Here is an 18,007-nt window from a genome sequence, read left to right on the forward strand (position 1 = left end):
GACTGAAAATTATGTAATAAAATACAAATTTGGTATTTCAGTCATTAATGGGGGAGAAGATATAATAATGTTGAAAAGATATAGGGATATTGGCTATTAGTGAGTTAATATGCACATGTGAAAAACCTTTTGTTATGCGTAAAGAGAAAACTGAACTAAGAGCAGAAATTAGTCAGGGAGGAAAAAAAGAAGAAAAAGACAAGTACATGTTCTTTATCTAATCAAGTTTAAATAGTTAAAAACAGTTGAAAATTGCAACAACTCTTGCCTTTATCAAAAGCACAGCATATACTAAATCAAGAGCAATTGATCTCTATGTCATCATTAAAAACAGCAGATGCAAATTTTTCAGAAAAAATGCAATGAAATTGCTACAACAGTAGAATAAAAAAATATCCACATCCCAGTTCTTTATATTTTCCTGATGTACACAATTTACTTGGAATTTAATGCAAGAGTCTCATCTCTTTTTGGGCCAAGAATTATGAGGGGAGAAAAGTTAAGGATTATTATATGATTCTAACCTCTAGAACAGTGTTTTTATAAGGCAACATTCTTGTCAATTTTTGTAGTATGTTGTATTTAGTGGTTATCACGTGTCTAAAATTGTTTTTATTCCTTGAAAAAGATTTGACATGGCTATTTCAGCTATTCTTTGAGTAATATTTTTCTAACTGCCCCCAAACAAATTTTAATTAATGTTGGGTTGCATTAGATTTCTGATTTTCCATAATGTTTTGCATGGTAGTGAGGAAATGTAATTTTTTAATTATTATTATTTTATTATTATTATTTTTTTTAATTTAATTTTATTTATTTATTTTATTTTATTTTGTGGAGGAGTATATCAATATTTCAAAACTTGGCATGCTTCTGAAGCTAAAGAAAACAGCCTGTTCCTTTGTGAAGCACTTCTAGAAGGCAGCTTCGTTTCTTATGTGGTATACCCTCTTAAATTAAGTTTGTTAGCTTAGCTTGGCCTGAGGCAAAACGTTTCAGGATACTTTAGGAGATCCTGGTAATCTAATTAATCTTACAATAATAATACTAAAATGTATTCTCCATTTCCTTGTCTATAAAGTATGTGGTGTCACCTCTCCTTAATAGCTCCGTCCCCACGCTGTCAGTGGCAACTCTCAGCTGCATCACTAAGCAGGACAATGACTGGCGTGGTGCCATTCCCAGCGGCAGTGGGATCTGGTGTCTTGTTCTGCCAGCAGTGGGTAGGGTAGCCCTCCTTTGTGACAAATGCTCCCAAGGATTTTTCATTAAGAGGTGAATTCCATTGACACTATCAAGCACTTGTTTCCTGTTGCAGGGGTGAAGGCCATGATCAAAACACCTGTTAAGGCAAGTACAAGGAACGTGGGCTTTACAACTGCCAGGGCTTCCTATGCAAGAGCCTCAGCAACTGTTTGGTTTCTAGGGAGGGTAGTTGCTCCAGATCTGAGCAGCTGAACTACCTATGGACAATTGTGCTGGGAGTTGCAGTGGCCTGGTAGTGATCTCAGTGTCTGGAGTCAGTATCTCTGGTCAGGCTGCTGAAAGTTTGAGATTCTGTGTGGTGTTCACTTGTGTTGTCTGTATGCTGCAGAAGCTCTTTCCTCTGAAAGTGGGATTTCCTCCACAGCTATAACATAGGCTACTCAGAACTGCAAAAGTAAAACATGTATGCTTCAAACTTTGTAGATTTATGTTGTTTTTCTATGCTTCTTGCTTAATTTCTGCTAAGTGCTTTTGATGATGAGTACTGGAATACTCTTCCTTTAAGTAAGTCATTTTGTTAGCTTTTTTTTTTTCTCCTCGTAAATCCATTCACATTGTGATGTAATCAAAGCTGAAATATTTTGATTACTATCTATTCAGAAAATATCCCTGAGTGAATGAGGAAGTACTAATTATAGCACCTGTATATTAAATAAAAAAAAAAGGGAAGGCAATGAAGTAAGCTTAGTTTTCCATATTTATTTCTCATACATGTGAATTCAGACCCCTAAGTATGAAAAGAAGTTGAGACTTTGCAACTGTGACTGCTTGACTATTGTTGGATCATGTTAGCATTCCCTTTGAGTTTCAATTCAGCGTTCTTTAGAAAAGGTTGGTATTGCTCAAGTATACCCCAGTTAGAAGTTAATGCAGTTTTTCACAGGGTACCCATGCTAAATGAGCAAGTTCATGTATTTCATACAGATGTTTATCTAATTAAGCATGTACTGATTTCTTTCTCTTTGAGAAATATTTCTGCAAATTAGCACTCTTGTATGAAGAGTTAAGGTGATATCATCTGTTGTTTAAGATAAAGGTAGACATTATTTTATAATAGATGCTTAATCCTTTGTTCTGAGATGTGTTGATGTTTTCATTAGACTTAAAATATGTTGAATATTTACAGAAAGCCTGAAATCTCAATATGTGAACTTATCAATTCTAGTAATTTGACTCATTAGAACATGAAGGTTTTTTTGGTTTTTTCTTTTTTTTGCCTAAGGGTACAATAATGTACTACTGAATCTGGTTTTTAAGTTTTTTTCCACTTTAATGTCTGAATCCAAATTCATAAAGAGTTGGAAAAATGAGATGTCTGAGCTATAGGATTCACAGGGATTTTATATGAAGCCTATTTAATCAGGATAACACTGCTATTAATATTCATAAAGTCAGCTGGAACACAAATGACAGACTATGGAGCCTAAAATTTTTTACTTGTGAATTTATTAAAAGCAGCTTAAAAAATTAATGGATTTTAAGTAAAGTTGACGAAAATGAAAATCTTATGTTAGCAGAAAAAATCTTTATTAGAACTTTCTCTAAGACCATCTTGCATTGATATCTTTGACAGATTTCATTGGCACTTAAAGAAGAAAGATGCATGAATGGTCATTTAAAAGGATTTAAACACATTGGCACATTAATTTTTACATGAATAATAAGTAGTTTCCAAAAGCAATTAACTTACGGTGTACAAGATTTGAATAGAAAAATAGGACTGTGACACCAAAGGGCAAAGCAAATGTGCTGTACATTTTAAACTTTTAATAATATGACTTCTTAAACTAATTTATTTCATTTCCACTGTAGGTACAGTAGCAGTGATAATATTTGTGTTCAGCTTTGGTTTGTTTTGAAATGCACAGAGATGTGAAACAAAGACATTTTGATGCTGAAGTGCTACTTGGTAAAGAATTTCAGGCCTTAACATTGATCATACCTTTCTGAATAAAGCTTTTTTTTCCCATTTTTTTCCCACTTGTGTTTTGCCAAAAATAGTTGGATACTGACCACAGTGTATGATTTTTCTCACATGCTTCTGTGTGCTGCACTGGAAAGTGTTTGTTATTTCCGTAGGGGACAAAATAAGCTGATCTAGGATTTCTTCTATTTAGTGGGAAGATATTGGTTAATTTATATTCATATATGTAAATAGTTTTGTAGTTAATTATTTAGAGTGAATTTTACTTGACCAGAGCCTGTTATATTCAACAGATAAGTACCTTAGGTTTCTTTGCTTAGTGTAGAAGTAGTCCTAACTAACACAGATTGAATTGAAGGAAGGTAGTAGCTAATTTTAACTCTAGATTTGGGGTTACAGATTCGTTTTGTGTTTTCCATTTTGTTTGAGTCCAGTGATATACTTAATTTTAATCTCCACCTTCAATTTCTTTTTATTATTTGATAGATCATTAACATTGTATTCAAATGAAAGTGAAGAAAAGCCTTAAAATAAGTGTATTTGATGTATTTTATTTAATGATGATTTTTGCTAAGAAAACCTTCACAGTTGTAGCCAGCTGCTGATTGTTGTTGGCTTTGACACTGAGTAATAAAAGGCTCTGCTGAGGGAGACCTGGGAACAGCCTTTAGCATCTAACAGGGTACAATAAGATAGGAAGGGACAAACTCTTTAGCAGGGTCTGTTGAGACAGGACAAGGGGAAATGGTTTCAAATTAAAGAAGGGGAGATTTAGACTGGACATAAGGTAAAAGGTTTCTTTATGATGGGGGTGGTGAGGCACTGAATCAGGTTGCCCAGAGATTGAAGCCCCATCCCTGGAGACGTTCAAGCTTAGGCTGGAAGAAGCTCTGGGCATCTTGATCGAGCTGTTTGTGTCCCTGTTTATTGCAGAGATTTGGACTAATGGCCTTTAAGCAGCCCTTCCAACTGAAACAATTCTAGGATTCTAATAATGTTTTGTAAGTTTGGGTTCTGAAGATACCTAGCCTTTGAAGTACCCACTGTAAAGCTGTATCTTGAACGATACATAAGTGTTGTGCATAGGTTAGATACTTATTGGTGTTTTTGTGTATGTGTTCAGAGCAACCAATTTACTTTGTGTACAGAAGATTTGTTCTTATATTTACCATCATTTTCTTTCCAGAAGTCGGGTAAATATACTGAAAACCCTAGGGAGTGGCAAAAGGTCTTTGTTTTTCTATGATCAAAGGGTTACATTAGTATGGTATCAAAAATAGTTTTATTTTCTCTAACTTAAAAACAATTCATTCCTATCAGCTATCAGAACTTATTTCTGCTATTGAAGACTGAGTATCTTAAAATGAGTCTTATGACTTCTTTCTCCAATATGCACTTCATATGCTCTGTAATTTCCAGGAGAGGGCAGCATTTTCCTACATCAGGTCCTTGAGAGAACATGCCCTGCTCAGACTGTCAATGTTTCTTGTAATTACTCCCAGTATATTTGTTGCTTGCTTATGAATTAACTTGCATTTATGGAACTAAATCATTCCAATCATTTAATTACACCTGAGGAGCTGAACTATAATTGCTTGCTTCCAACTAGGATCTGATATGGCTTGAGCAGTATTAATTTGGTGTTTACTTTTCTGAGTGCTAAAAGCATTAAAATGATTGTGCAATGGGATTACATTTTACTAATTGCTGGCATTCATTAGCTGGGTAAATGGCGAGGAAGAATGACTGTATATTGTGGAGGGATAAAATTATGGTTTTAAATAGTATATTACTAGGCACATTAAGGCCCTAAGACATGTTTTAAAATACTCCAGAGGTTATTAAATACCGTATTTTCTTCATGTCTTGCTATATGACTGTCTTATTAAAATACTGCAATTATTATGAACCTTTTTGTGCAATATGTCAGGAAATGGCTTCATTGACAGAAACCTATTGCTTGATATTAATAACCTGCTAAATTTTAAGCTAATCCAAAAGTAAATGAGGAACTTAGGAAAAGATTGACAACTCCAAATCAGCACAGTTATACAGAATGGAAAAAGAAGTGTACAGCTTCATTTGAGGAACTTCTGTAAGGTGTTGTGCAATTTAGAGTGAAGTCATTATTTTTTGTTAGGACCTAAGCACATCAACTTTCTTATTGTGCCCACTTATAATTAATGATAAATATGAGCTAGATATATGTTTCTGGAGTAAGTGTTAATCTTGAATAATAAGTGTTTGCAGAAGTATTATACTTCTTAAAATTATCTGAAAGATAAAATGAAAGCGTATATCTATCTTTTGGTATTGTATCTTCTAAAAACAAACAATTTCTTCTCCTGCTATATTTATAAAAATGCATGTCCTGGTGAAACTTGCTTGAATTTTCCAATGTTTTCTTAATTTTGTTCTTGTTGTTTTAATTATTACACTTCTCAGCACAATGACAACAGTATTTTCATGATCAAGTCACTGCTTCTTCAAATTTCATGTTCTGTCTTTTAATAAATTTAAGAAAAAAATTCAAGAGAAGACATACAAAATAAGCATGATGATGTAGTAAAAGATTAAAAATTATTATTTGTATAGTACATTCTAAAGGAGTTGCTTGAGCAAATAATAAAATGTTTTACTATATTAATATGATTACTAATTTACTAATTTATTTACATTTTCATGAAATATGTAATTTAATTTGACTTTTACATTATAAAAGAATATTTTATAATATAAAATATTATATATATATATATATATTATATATATATATAATAAAAAATATAAAAGAATAATTAAAAATATTACGTAGTAAGTCTAACTTTATATTGAAGGACTTATTTTTGAGTGATAAGGATTGTCTTTTGCAATGATATCATTAACTGTATAGTCTGAAGCAATATGTATGCAAATAGTGGGATGGGTTAAATTATTTAGCTGTTTTAAAAAGTCTGTAGATTCAGAGGTGCAGTAGTCAAGGACCACTTCACCTCTGTTTTATTCAGGAAATTCAAACAGGTGATAGAAGTGAAGCACATACTGTCATCTGTAATAAGTGCCAAAATCTCACTGCCTTGAGTGTGATCTACTCAGTGTGGTTTGTGCTGTTGCTCAGTAGAATTTCCTTCCAAGACCATACTCTAGAACAAGAAGACAAACATAAATTTTGCCATGACGGCATTGCATACAGTAGAAAGCTGAAGCAACTTAATAGAAAAAATAGATGCATGAGAAAAAAAAATATTTTACTGAGAAAAATAAATTCTCACTTTTAGAGTACATAGACCTTACTGTGCTATTATAAGTATCCTAAAATCATTTGTCTTGTAAATTTTATTTCAAATGAAAGCAAAGTATGGGTGTGTTATAACGTATTGTTTCAAGTTTATTTATCTAGAGTTTGCTTTATTTTAGCTCTGAAATGTTGGAGGAAAAACTGGAGCTAGTGCCAGATCAAACAACTTGAGAAGAACAAATGGAGAACTTGTCAAAAGGTAAGGACTTCTAAGATATCAATAAGGAACCTCAGGTGTTTTACCAGTGCTAGGCAGTGACTGGAATGTATTTGTTTTTGCCGATACATAGCTGACTTTGGAAGTAAAGAAAGAAAAGGAAAGGAAAAAAAATACACCGCCTCTTAAAAGTATTTGGGTTAACAGGAGAGCAGCTACAAATATGATTCTTCCCAGACTTCTGTATATGCACATGCAAAGCAATGAATGCCATTTCTCAGCTTTTTTTATTATTATTATTTTTATTTTCTGAGTTATTTGAGCTACTTGATTATAATTCTGAGAAGTATAATTTCAATTCTTAGCCTGTATATTGTACTTATTAAAAATGTAGGGAAGTAAACAACAAATATGAAGGCTGTCTTAAAGTGACTTTCTTGTTTATTCACACCTGGCTATGATTAAGACATCTACTTATATTTAGTAGCTTCTTACACCTACCTCAGCCACATATAGGCAATAATCGAGGTTGAGAGGGCCTTGTTGGCTTGGAAGGAAGGGTCTTCATTGCTTCTGTGTCTCATAGAGTTTTAAACTTCATCAGGACTGAAGGATCTTTTTGTGTTTGGATGACCATGGAGTTGCTCTCAGATATTTTCTTTTATGGTTTATGAGAGAAACTTTTTGAAAAACTGAGTTTGAGAGCATGCGACATGACTGACGGTGAGTTTCCAGAAGTATCAGAAAGTGACCTGTATCTAGATAACAATACTGAAGAAAGCCAACACACAGGAAGGATGCTTTCAGTATGTCTTAGAAGGGTGTATTTTTTTTAGGAAGTGGCTTTATGTAGATTGAAAAAAAATATGGAACAGGTGTGTTGACATCAAAAATGCATCCTGTGTGGAAGACAGATAGTATTTTGTGTTTCTTTTTTGGAATTTTATTGTATGTTCAGGAGCCATAATAAATGTCGAGTTTTTCATGAAGAGAGCCTGATGAGTGAGTAGAAGCACGTCTTGGACATGACACATTTCTTAGTATTTACAGGAATTCCTTTCTATACTATTGTGTATGACAAACTACTTGTAGACCCCATTTAATCATGGTATTTTGAGCTATTACTGAGATAAGTTAAAAAATGTTTTTGAATCAAATGCACTGAAAACAAAAATAGTCATGGAGAACTGTATTGAGAATTTGTGTTTTCAGCATGTTATGGTTTAGACAGATTTAGTATTTTTAGACCTTTAGGGGTCAGCATACCCTAAGAATGGTTCAAAAGGTTAACTTTTCCAGAGTAGGCTGCAAGTGAATACAACAAACTGATTCTCCGACAAATATTTTCTGTCCATTTGAGAGAAGTGCTGTTCTGCAGCTCTCAGATACTTTGAGAACTGGATATTTGCTGAGTTTCATGTGTGTTATTTTTCTTATGCCTTAAATTAATATGTTGTGCCATTAAGCATGCTATTTTTTCTAAGCTACCACTTAGATATTTGTGAATCTAGTAGAATTTTTCATAGTCATAGAAAAACTGGAAAGAAAAATTAGTACCCTCTTGGCTCTTTTCTGGTGTTTGTTTGTTTGTTTTTTGAATCAGTCGTTCATCACATAATGTCTTCATTTGTACTCTTTTTTTGTATTCTTTTCTGTTTAAATGTCTAAAGTTGAATTGTGTACCCTTCTGTGTTCCACTTTCTTTATCTGCAGTACCTTTCCTTTTTGCAGTGGGTACTATGCCATATCTATCTGCTCCTACCTTGTAACTTGGAAGTTCAAAAGCTCTTTTTAGAAAAAACCTAATAATATTTATAAATTTTTAATAACTTACTGAGTAAATTGAGATTAAATTTAGCTGTCTTGATGAAAATGCAGTTAAGCAATGAGAGTTATCTTTTTTTAAATGCTAGGTACTGAGAAGTGGTAAGTTTGTGGTGGCTATGTGGGTTAATATGTAGCTTGTAAATAGGTGTTATAAAATATTTGGAAAAAAAAAAAAAGTCAATGTTTAATATATCTGAAGTGTTTGAAAGTTGATAATTTGTTTTCAGCATTCTGGATTGTTTGGATCAGTAAGTCCAAGGTTTATTATTTTGGGTTTGTATCTGACTTAGATGTACTGTTTATTACCATAGGATTCGGTTTTTAATAGGATAGTGACTCTTCTCATTTCTAGCAATACTTGAGGGAATGAATTAGGCATGTTGGCAGTAGGCCAGCAAAGACTGTAATTTCCAAAGAAAAAATATTCGGAATAGAAACTAGAAAGTCTAGGACCATAGTTTATTATAAAAATAAACTTATACTAGCAAATAGCTGCATCAGTTCATGTTGTAGGGCTGTAGATGCACTCTGCACCTGGATGGCATTGTTACTTCTTCAGAGTTTACGTGCATGGAAAAAAAAAAAACACAAAAAAACATGCAGAAACATGAATATGGAAGTATAACAGGATTATTTCTGTTTTTAACATATATATATTCATGACCTGATATGTCAGTTTTACAAAAGAGTTGTAACAATAGTGAAGCAGTAAGTGTTGAAATACTTGGAATACATTTGTGTTTCATTTGACTTATGCCATGTACTGAATTTGAATGAGTGAAGGTATACCTGTTTTTTACTGTTGTAGTGTTTTTCCTGGGTCATATTTCTGAGTGAACATATTTCTTAAGGACAAGGCAGAAATTATGGAGAAGTCGTAGAATATAAAATACTGTTTGGTCTGTTTTGACAACAAAGTTACAATTTTGCTGACTCTAGAGTAAAATGCATTGTGCAATTATTATTTAAAATTCATGTTTGTTTTTAATGGGAAAGCAATTGACTTCCTTTAAAAGATTGATGTTATAGTTTTCAAGCAGTGAAATGACACGCATTTCTAAATCACTGCTTAAAGCATCTACAGAAATATGTGTCAATGAACCAGTTTCACCCTTTAAGAACTTGTCAGCTCTAAGTTTTTGGTAAATGTGGACACTTTCACTGTAGCTTGTTGTCCTGCAAAAGAATGTTTGCATGACTCATAAAAATACTTTAAAATAGCTTGCCTGGAAACTCCAGTTCAGAGGAGATTCCAGTACGAAAGACACGTGGAAATGTAGACTGGAGTGGGATTGCATAATCAGATGGTGCAAGGATGTCTGAAAAGTGTTGTATCAGGTGGTTAGTTGTTGCTTTCTTGTCCTGCTACATCCAGTAGAAAGAGAGGAAAACATCTATGCAAACATAATGAACAAATTATATAGAACTGCTCAGACACAAGTGTGTGCCACAAGCTTATTTGTAGACAATAGTTTTCACTGCATTGTGTGTTTCTGCATTCATTTGTGTTGAATGTGTGTATGGTGTTTTCTGTTAAGAATCTGGCCATAGCTTTCCTTGTATTGTCATGGTCATGATGTGTATGTGTGAGTGCTGTTTAGAAAAATAGTTCTGCATTCTTTTGCAGAATTTATTTATTACAAATTAATAATATTTTAGGGAATAAAAACTTACTATAATATTTTGTGCATTTATTTACTACCATTTATGAATGCTCTTCATCATCAGCCATTACTTTTATGTTCATAGTAATTGAGGCAGTGACAGTTTTGTACAAAGGCTGAGTAAAATCTATCATCTTTTTTCACTAATTTCCTAGAAATGAAACTTCTGTCCCTTGCCATGTATTTGTAAATGGTCATTAAGAAAAGCTAATTTTTCAAGCTGTGCAGGTTTTTGTGTTGTTTTTGTTTGTTTGTTTTTGTAGGTATGGTTTTGTAATAATAATTACAAGAACTTATCTGTAATTACTATTGTATGACTTTAACACTCATTTTTTGGCTAATGATCTAGCTGGGTCAGAAAGCAATTGGTGGTACAGGCGTTGCTTCCTCTTTCTCCAGAATACATCAATTACAGCTGTGAGATAATTAAAGTAGATCTGAAGTCTTTCTTCCAAGGCCACAATAGAAGCAGAATAAACCACAGCTGTCATACTGAAGCCTGTTTCTTCTTTCACATGCCCCAAGATTTTGATATTATGAGCTTGCTCTTCCTCCCATTCCCTCTTAGCAATAAGGGATGCTGCTTACCTGGAAAAGGAGGAAGATCTGAACACTGTATGTGTATTTATGCAGAGGAATCCACGTGATACACACTGAGGCAGTGCTCTCTTCAACATGTGACTCAATTTGTGTCTTGCATGGGTGTTGTACTTTCAGCCTCAAACTCACTGTGTGCTAGCTGCCCATTTTAAAGTGGCAAGAACAGTGGCAGGTTTTTCTGCACAGTATAGGATGTGAAGATCAGCAGCTGTCTGATCTTTCGTATAAATATAACCCCACTTTACATATATGTACATTCTCATGTTTCCTTTTCCTACCCCTTCCTTTTCTTGTACATTTTGAATGGTTAAATATAGCACATTTATGCAGGCTGAGTGGAGAAAGACTCGTCATAAGAAGCACAAATAAGACTTCAGTATCTGCCTGACTTATTCAAGTACTGAGATATGATTTTGTTAAAGATTTTGTCTGAAAATATGTAGTGCCTGATCTACACCAAGTCCTGCAAGCACTACATAAGGGGTGAAGGCACACCTTGAAGTATTGCACTTTGAATCACCTTAGTGGTTAAAATTTGAGTACAGCTAACTTCAGAATGCCTTGAAATGTGCTTCGGAAAGGAGCAGCAGTTATTTCTGCAGTGGTTGTTATGTGGTGCATCAGCAGGAGCTTTAGAAGACTTGGCTAAAGTGGAGAAATTTGGTTCTTCTTTAGAAACTTTGGCTGCTTGTACTTTAATAACTAGAATGAAGTTCACCATGAAGGTGTAACAAATGATTTTATTAAATAAATAAGCATACCCTGAAGTGTATTGGAGACTCACTTCTGAGAGTTCACATGTGTTTTTAGTAGAGGTATGTGGGTATCAGTGTATGTAGGTGAGGTGTCTTCCTGTCGTGTCACGCAGTAACCTTTCTCTTATTTAAAGTTATAGCATTTTTTCTTAAATAGTTGTCAGGTTGTAGTTTTCTGGGATTTTGCTTGGAACACAACATTCAGCAAAGCCCTAGTCGTTTGTTTGTGGTAGGGGAGGTTGAGTACGTTTGGATAAGAGAATTTCCACTATAATTAATGGGCATCAGGAAACATGACCCTGCCTAGATAAAAGGGAGTTCTGGATCATTAAGATTTAGATAATGAAAGAGGTTATATGTGAAAAGCCATTGTCTGGGACCACAATAGCAAAAGAAAAATGGGATAGAAGAGTTTACTTTGTTTTCAGCTGTTTTAGAAAATATAAACACAGCATGCTTAGTAAAACTCTAGCACACACATTGTTTGGAAATTATGTAATAACTCCATATAGGCTGTAATGATATCCTGAAACTCTGTATTTAAACTAACCTGAATTACAATGAGAGATAAACAGAATATTTACCCATCCCTTATGAGCTGCTGCTGATATGTAAATTTATTCTTCTACTTTGCACAAATATACTTTTGAGCTACTGCTTAAACACTTCAAGGTCCTTAGCCAAACAGTTTTAATGATGCCTCCAATATTATGAAAGTGTGACATTTGATGAATGCCTTGTATAGTTGTGATATCGGGGAAAGTGTAAACAAAAAACGCACATCAAGTCATCGTGCAACACCTAGATAATTTATAATTTTACTGTTTATATCCATCTTGACATTTTTTATCTGCCAAAGGCAGGTTTCATTTGGAATCTTAATCTGAGATTTATTTGGTGGATCTGGAAATCATAGCTAGAGTTCCCACAGGAAATGGTCCATCTACCAACAGATTAAATGGCAGTCCTGCAGTTGTTAAGGGAGCTCTGCATTTAACACACATGCATACTCATTCAGTCAGCACTGTGGAGAAAAATTAAAGTAGTAACCCAGGTTTAGGAACAATGTAGCTAAAAAGTCCCATATTTGCTGAATGACAAAGGGTTATATAGCAGCATTTCATTTTATTATTCGTGCTTGAATTTCTTGTTTGCTTTGTTGAGTCTGCTGACGAATACTAATAAATGCCTGCAACAATCCAGACGAGAGATGCCTGGCAACAAAGCTATGCGGTGGACCTCCCTGATCTTCTCCAGTTCACAACCTGACCTTTTGAAAAATTGGCTGGGCTAAGCTGCAGAATTTGGGTGTAATGGTTATTGTTAACTCCAGCTTTAGGATTTATTAATTTGTGTGATCAAGACTTACCTAATACTTCAAAGTTTCAAAAGACCAAACACAATCATCCATCCATTAGAGCTAACATTGTGTTGCTGTGAGTCCCACTTAGTATCTGTTTAAAGATTCTACTGTTTTGATACTTTCAGAGTATAAAAATGCTTTTTTTTCAAGTACGAGACCAATCCACTGAAAATCTGGTGTCTTCTCAGAGACTAATATTTTAAAATAACAAGTGTGTTAATGAATCGCAAACGGAGAGTGGAATGCCAAAGGAAATGTGTGATATTTGCACATTAATAAATGCATCATGATTAATGGCAGTGAATACTGAAATAACGGTTGGTCACACATTTTAAGGACTTGGAAACATTTTTCTACCTTTTCTTACAGTACTTTCTTCAATTGCTGCTTAGATGCAAAATAGGAGAGTGAAAGACCTGATGAGAGACAGACAAGGAAAGCTTAATTACAAAAATAATCAGTCCTCAGAGAATTGTAAAAAATAGCCTTTGCCAGAATAACTCCAACTGTTCTTAATCTCCTTCTCAATTTATTTTTTTATGAAGGGTGTTTCCAGTGTTGCATGCAAGTACAGGTGAATAAAGAAACACTCAAAGTAACACAGATGTCCCCCCTGCCTAAGTTGCTAACACAGAATGAATTCAGTGTTCTCTTCAGATTCCTTTAAGGAATTAAAAATGAATCATTAAACTTCTGACTTTTGTCTGTATTTTAGCTGACAAAAAGGTATTTTAAGCTTCTTTTTTTTGTGTGTTTATGTTATGGGATATACAGCAAGCTTTAATTGCAAATTAAGTATATACAGATTAAGTATATGTAGCCAATGATCATTCATTAGCGTTTTACTGTTTTATTAATCTGACTGACTTCTAAAAAAATAACTGGTGGTTTTAATTGTTCACATTTTCTGTATTAAAACTATATTCAAGGTAAAGAGAAAAGCGATTTCATTTCTTCTGTCTTCGATTGAAATTACAAGAAATTTATATATATATATGTACGCTGTGTGTTATTCCTCTAATGTAGAAATACTGTAGTCTGTCATGTGAATTAAGGTTACCATCATAAAGGAATGTGGAAGATTAATTGAAATTACTCTTAATCTTTTGGTTCTGTAAACATTATCATTAATAGGTACAAATAATATATTTTTCTTGGAATCCATTTGAAATTAGTTGCATTTTGTAGTATTCAAGCTGCATTAAGCCTCTTTGATTCCAAGTCTCTGAGGAGAATGGAGCAAGGGCCACCAGTGAAGTAGCAGCCTCCATGATACAACACAAACTTCTGCAGTTTTATTTCCTCCATGGCTTTTGTGTGCTTCGGTTTTACTCATACTAAAATGACTATCATGGTACTTATGTATCCTTTTTAAAATATCTTGAGAAAATGTTGTTCTGTTAATTGTTTCTTACAGTAAGAGCACATACTCTATCTTGTTAAGAGTTGCCTCATCCTTTTCACTTGACGATTGTTGGAACGCTGAACATACAATGCGTCTTTGTGGCTATTTCCTCTTCGTGAGCACCAATGCCTTGGCACTTCTTTATGTGATAGTTTTGGCAAGGCAGAGCACTGAGAAATTAAAAGGAATTAGATTTATATTACACAACTATTCAGAGCTCAGTCTTGATCTTATCAAGTTTCCTGTGACTGCCGTTGTATCTTACTACACAAGTGATTTAGTGAGATCTTTGAGTCCTACTGAATAATTGTCTTAATGGTTGTCCAGTTTTCTTCTTTGAACAGTAAGACGCGTGTCATAAAATAGCAGTGATTTATTTGTAATTGAAAGTTACTGGTTCTCAGTAGACTACATGATACTGAAGTGGGGTAAGAAGCAATATCTTAAGTATATCTGTAGTAAACCTAAAGGTGAGTAAAGCTGCAGATGCTTGTTTGTTTTACTTATGGCTTTTTGGTTTTTCAAGAAAATGTATCCTGAGCTTAAACCTTTTGTACAGAGCTATTGTAATTGTTTTCCAGAAAAATGAATTACTTTCTTATTGTAAATAAGTGCTGCACCTTTTCTTGGGAATATGCTCTCACAGATTTTGGAAAAGATATAACTGTGAGAGAAAGTTAAAAATTATAGAACACTTTCTGGGATATGCATGTTAACAAATCCTAACCGAACTCTTTTTTTTTTTTTTTTCCCCCACTTATGCCAAGCAATAGGATCAGATTTCTTCCAACAGCCTCAATTTCTGTTCTTGCATATCTATGCTGTTAAAATCCTTTAGTGTTTCCCACTCATTTTCAGGATTTATGCCTTTTAATCATTCAGTATGAGGTGAATTGTTTAGTTATTTGAGCCTTTCACAAGCATTCTATTTGGTAGAAGTTGCTGTAGTCAAACAGCTCAGTGAATGAACATTTGTCAGAAAGACTTAATTGTTGTTTTCAGCTCATGAATGAATCAGGCATAGTACTAATTTAATTACCAAAAAAGTTAGGTTGGAAAAGACCTCTAAGATCATCCAGTCCAACCATTTGCTTACCACCAGTATTTCCCACTAAACCATGTCCCTCAGTGCAACATCTAACTGTTTCTTAAATGCTTCTGGGGATAGTGACTCCACCAGCTCCCTGGGCTGCCCATTCCAGTGCCAATAGCTTCCTTTCAGGTAGTTGTAGAAAGCAATAAGATCTCACCTGAGCCTCCTCTTCTTGAGACTAAACAATTCCAGCTCCCTCAGCCACTCCTCATCGTTTCCTGTAGTGAGGGACCCAAAATGGTACACAGTACTTGAGGTGTGGTCTCGCCAGTGCCAAATAGAGAATGATCACTTCCCTGCTCCTGCTGGCAACATTATTTCTGATATAAACCAGCATGCCATTGGCCTTCTTGCTGTCACGTTGCTTGTTCATGTTCAACTGAGCGTCAACCAATACCCTCAGGTCTATTTCTCTACACAGTCTTCCAGCCACCCTGTCCTAATCCTGAAGTGGTGCCTGGCGTTGTTGTGGCTAAAGTGCAGCACTTGGCACTTGGACTTGTTGAACTTCATCCCACTGACCTCAGCCCAGCTATCCAGTTTACCTAGACACCTCTGTATAGCCTTTCTAACCACAAGCAAATTGGCACTTCCCAACTTGGTGTCATCTGAAAACTTACTGAGGATGCACTCAATCCCCTCATCAGTTCATCAGTAAAAGTATTGAACAGGATGGGTCCCAGTACCAACCCCTGGGAAATGTCACTCATGACTGGTTTGTTTATGCAGTCTTTTGCAGGCAGACAAGAACATGCTTTATCTGTGCTGCAGACTGACTTAAAACAAATACTTGCAAGCTGTAGGGTAGCTATTGTTACACTTGAAGCTGGTCTGGGGCTTCTGGTGTCCCTATCATCCACTGTAGGGCAGATTGTAGCCAACCATAGATTCTGCAATGCTGTGTGCATGTTCTAGGTTTTTATTGTTGTTGATTATGCTTTTTTCTTTTTGTGTGGTTCCTCAAAGAACCCCCTGCAAATCTCTGAGCTGATCAGAGCATTTTGGATAGTGGGGTGCTAAAAATCCCAGACAGGAAAGCATCCAGCTTCACTGGATGGTGGAATGGTGAATACATCTCACCAGCTGTGCATAAAAGAGGCTGCTGCCTCATTGGCCTTGAAGGCAAAACCCTGCCTTCAGTGCACTTGCATCTTTAATGCTTCTTTCTGTATTATCAGTTTCCATATTACAGGATTCTCCGATGCTCTTTCACCTCTGTTACTTCTGATCCCCCCTTTCTGAGAAAAAGCTCTGAGAAACTGCAGCTGCCTTCCAATTGTTTTAAGTTTAATATTTTTACTTTGACTTTTTAACCATTTCCAGCTTGTCAACATCAAATTCTGTTCTACCTTTATGATTTCAAGCTATGACGACATTATCTTCTCTACTTCCCCCACAATCAATTCCCAGCTTTATTTCTAGTGTCTTCATATTTCTTCTTCCTAACATTTGCCTTTCTTTCCCTCAATGTGAATGAGCTATTCATTCAAGATAAATACATAAAACAGAAGATCAGCTGTTCAACTTCTCCATAGAGTGAAATATTAATCTGTGCTACTGAACTTGTTCTATCCTATATGGAAAATAAGTTGTTTAGTGTACTCAAGAACCAGAATCAATGGTGGTGATACCACTTAATGAAAACTACACCATTTTTCCTGAAGATTTCAAGGCTGTTGTATGCTTTCTCTGGTGTTCTTTGTGCAGCCTGATTATTGCAAATGCTACTTACTCCCCAGTGTGTCTCTGCAGCATTGGTAATTAGTGCATAATACAATTTGCAGGAGGCAGAAAGAAAAGCACTGAGGTGCATTGATTAACACTGCTACTTGGTTTAAAGGGAAGACAGGAATCTACCACTTACCAAGGCCTAAATTACGTGGGGTCAGGAACAGTGTCGTGGACTAAATAGAGAAATATTTTTAGAAATAAAAAATACACTGTTTTCATTGATCTGACAATGTTCAACATGCCTTACTTAAAGCTTTCTAATGACAGATTTAGCAAGTTGTCAAAAGCAAACAAAAAACAAAACCACGAAAGAAAGCACCAAAATAATTGCAGCTTTATTAAACAAGTGAAAAAACTTCTAGCCTTAATGCCCTTGAATGGATTGCTTCTGAGTGGAGAAGGTTGCTGTCTTGTTCCCCTTTACAGTGCTAACAGGGGGAAAGATAGTTAATGAGTGTCTCATCTTATATACTTCCAGGAATGCCACTTACAGATTTGCTGTATGGTGCTTAGTCTTACCCATGCACTTGAGGGAACTGAATCTGGATGGAAAGGTGTGTAGCAAATATTAACTGCTTAAAGAAGCAACGTTAGCAGTAATAAATACTAAAACAGGTCTAGTCCCAGGCTAAATTCTTTTCTTGTTTCCATATGGTTTCATTTACAAATGAAAGGGCGCATGAAGTATCCCAGTCTTAAATTTGGCCCGTGATTTAATCAGGAATTAATCTGCAGATATTTACCTCCTTCTGCAGATAAGAAGCAGCAGCAGCCTTATGTTCACAGGCCGTGGTCCTCATAGGGGACTTCAGTGATGCTGGTAATCCACTGGAAGGTCAACATAGCAAGACACAGCATAGATGATTTCTAGAGTCCTTTGTTGACTACTACTGAAGAAAGTGATTGCTGAGCCAACAAGGATGG

General features: G+C 35.0%; 1 protein-coding gene across 30 annotated transcripts in view; it reads left to right on the forward strand.

The window, feature by feature from the left end:
• MIPOL1 (mirror-image polydactyly 1) overlaps window positions 1-18,007 on the forward strand; it is a 167,772-nt gene that overhangs the window by 19,294 nt on the left and 130,471 nt on the right. For all 30 annotated transcript variants that reach the window (XM_015865032.3, XM_085550450.1, XM_085550446.1 and 27 more), the window contains one exon: window positions 6,608-6,687. In XM_015865032.3, coding sequence (XP_015720518.2) covers window positions 6,669-6,687 — 19 coding nt within the window. In that variant the 5' untranslated portion in view covers window positions 6,608-6,668. The remainder of the gene's footprint in view (window positions 1-6,607; window positions 6,688-18,007) is intronic.

Source organism: Coturnix japonica, chromosome 5 (genome assembly GCF_054131305.1).
Source record: "Coturnix japonica strain WE chromosome 5, WE-NBRP24, whole genome shotgun sequence".
Classification (NCBI taxonomy): domain Eukaryota; kingdom Metazoa; phylum Chordata; class Aves; order Galliformes; family Phasianidae; genus Coturnix; species Coturnix japonica.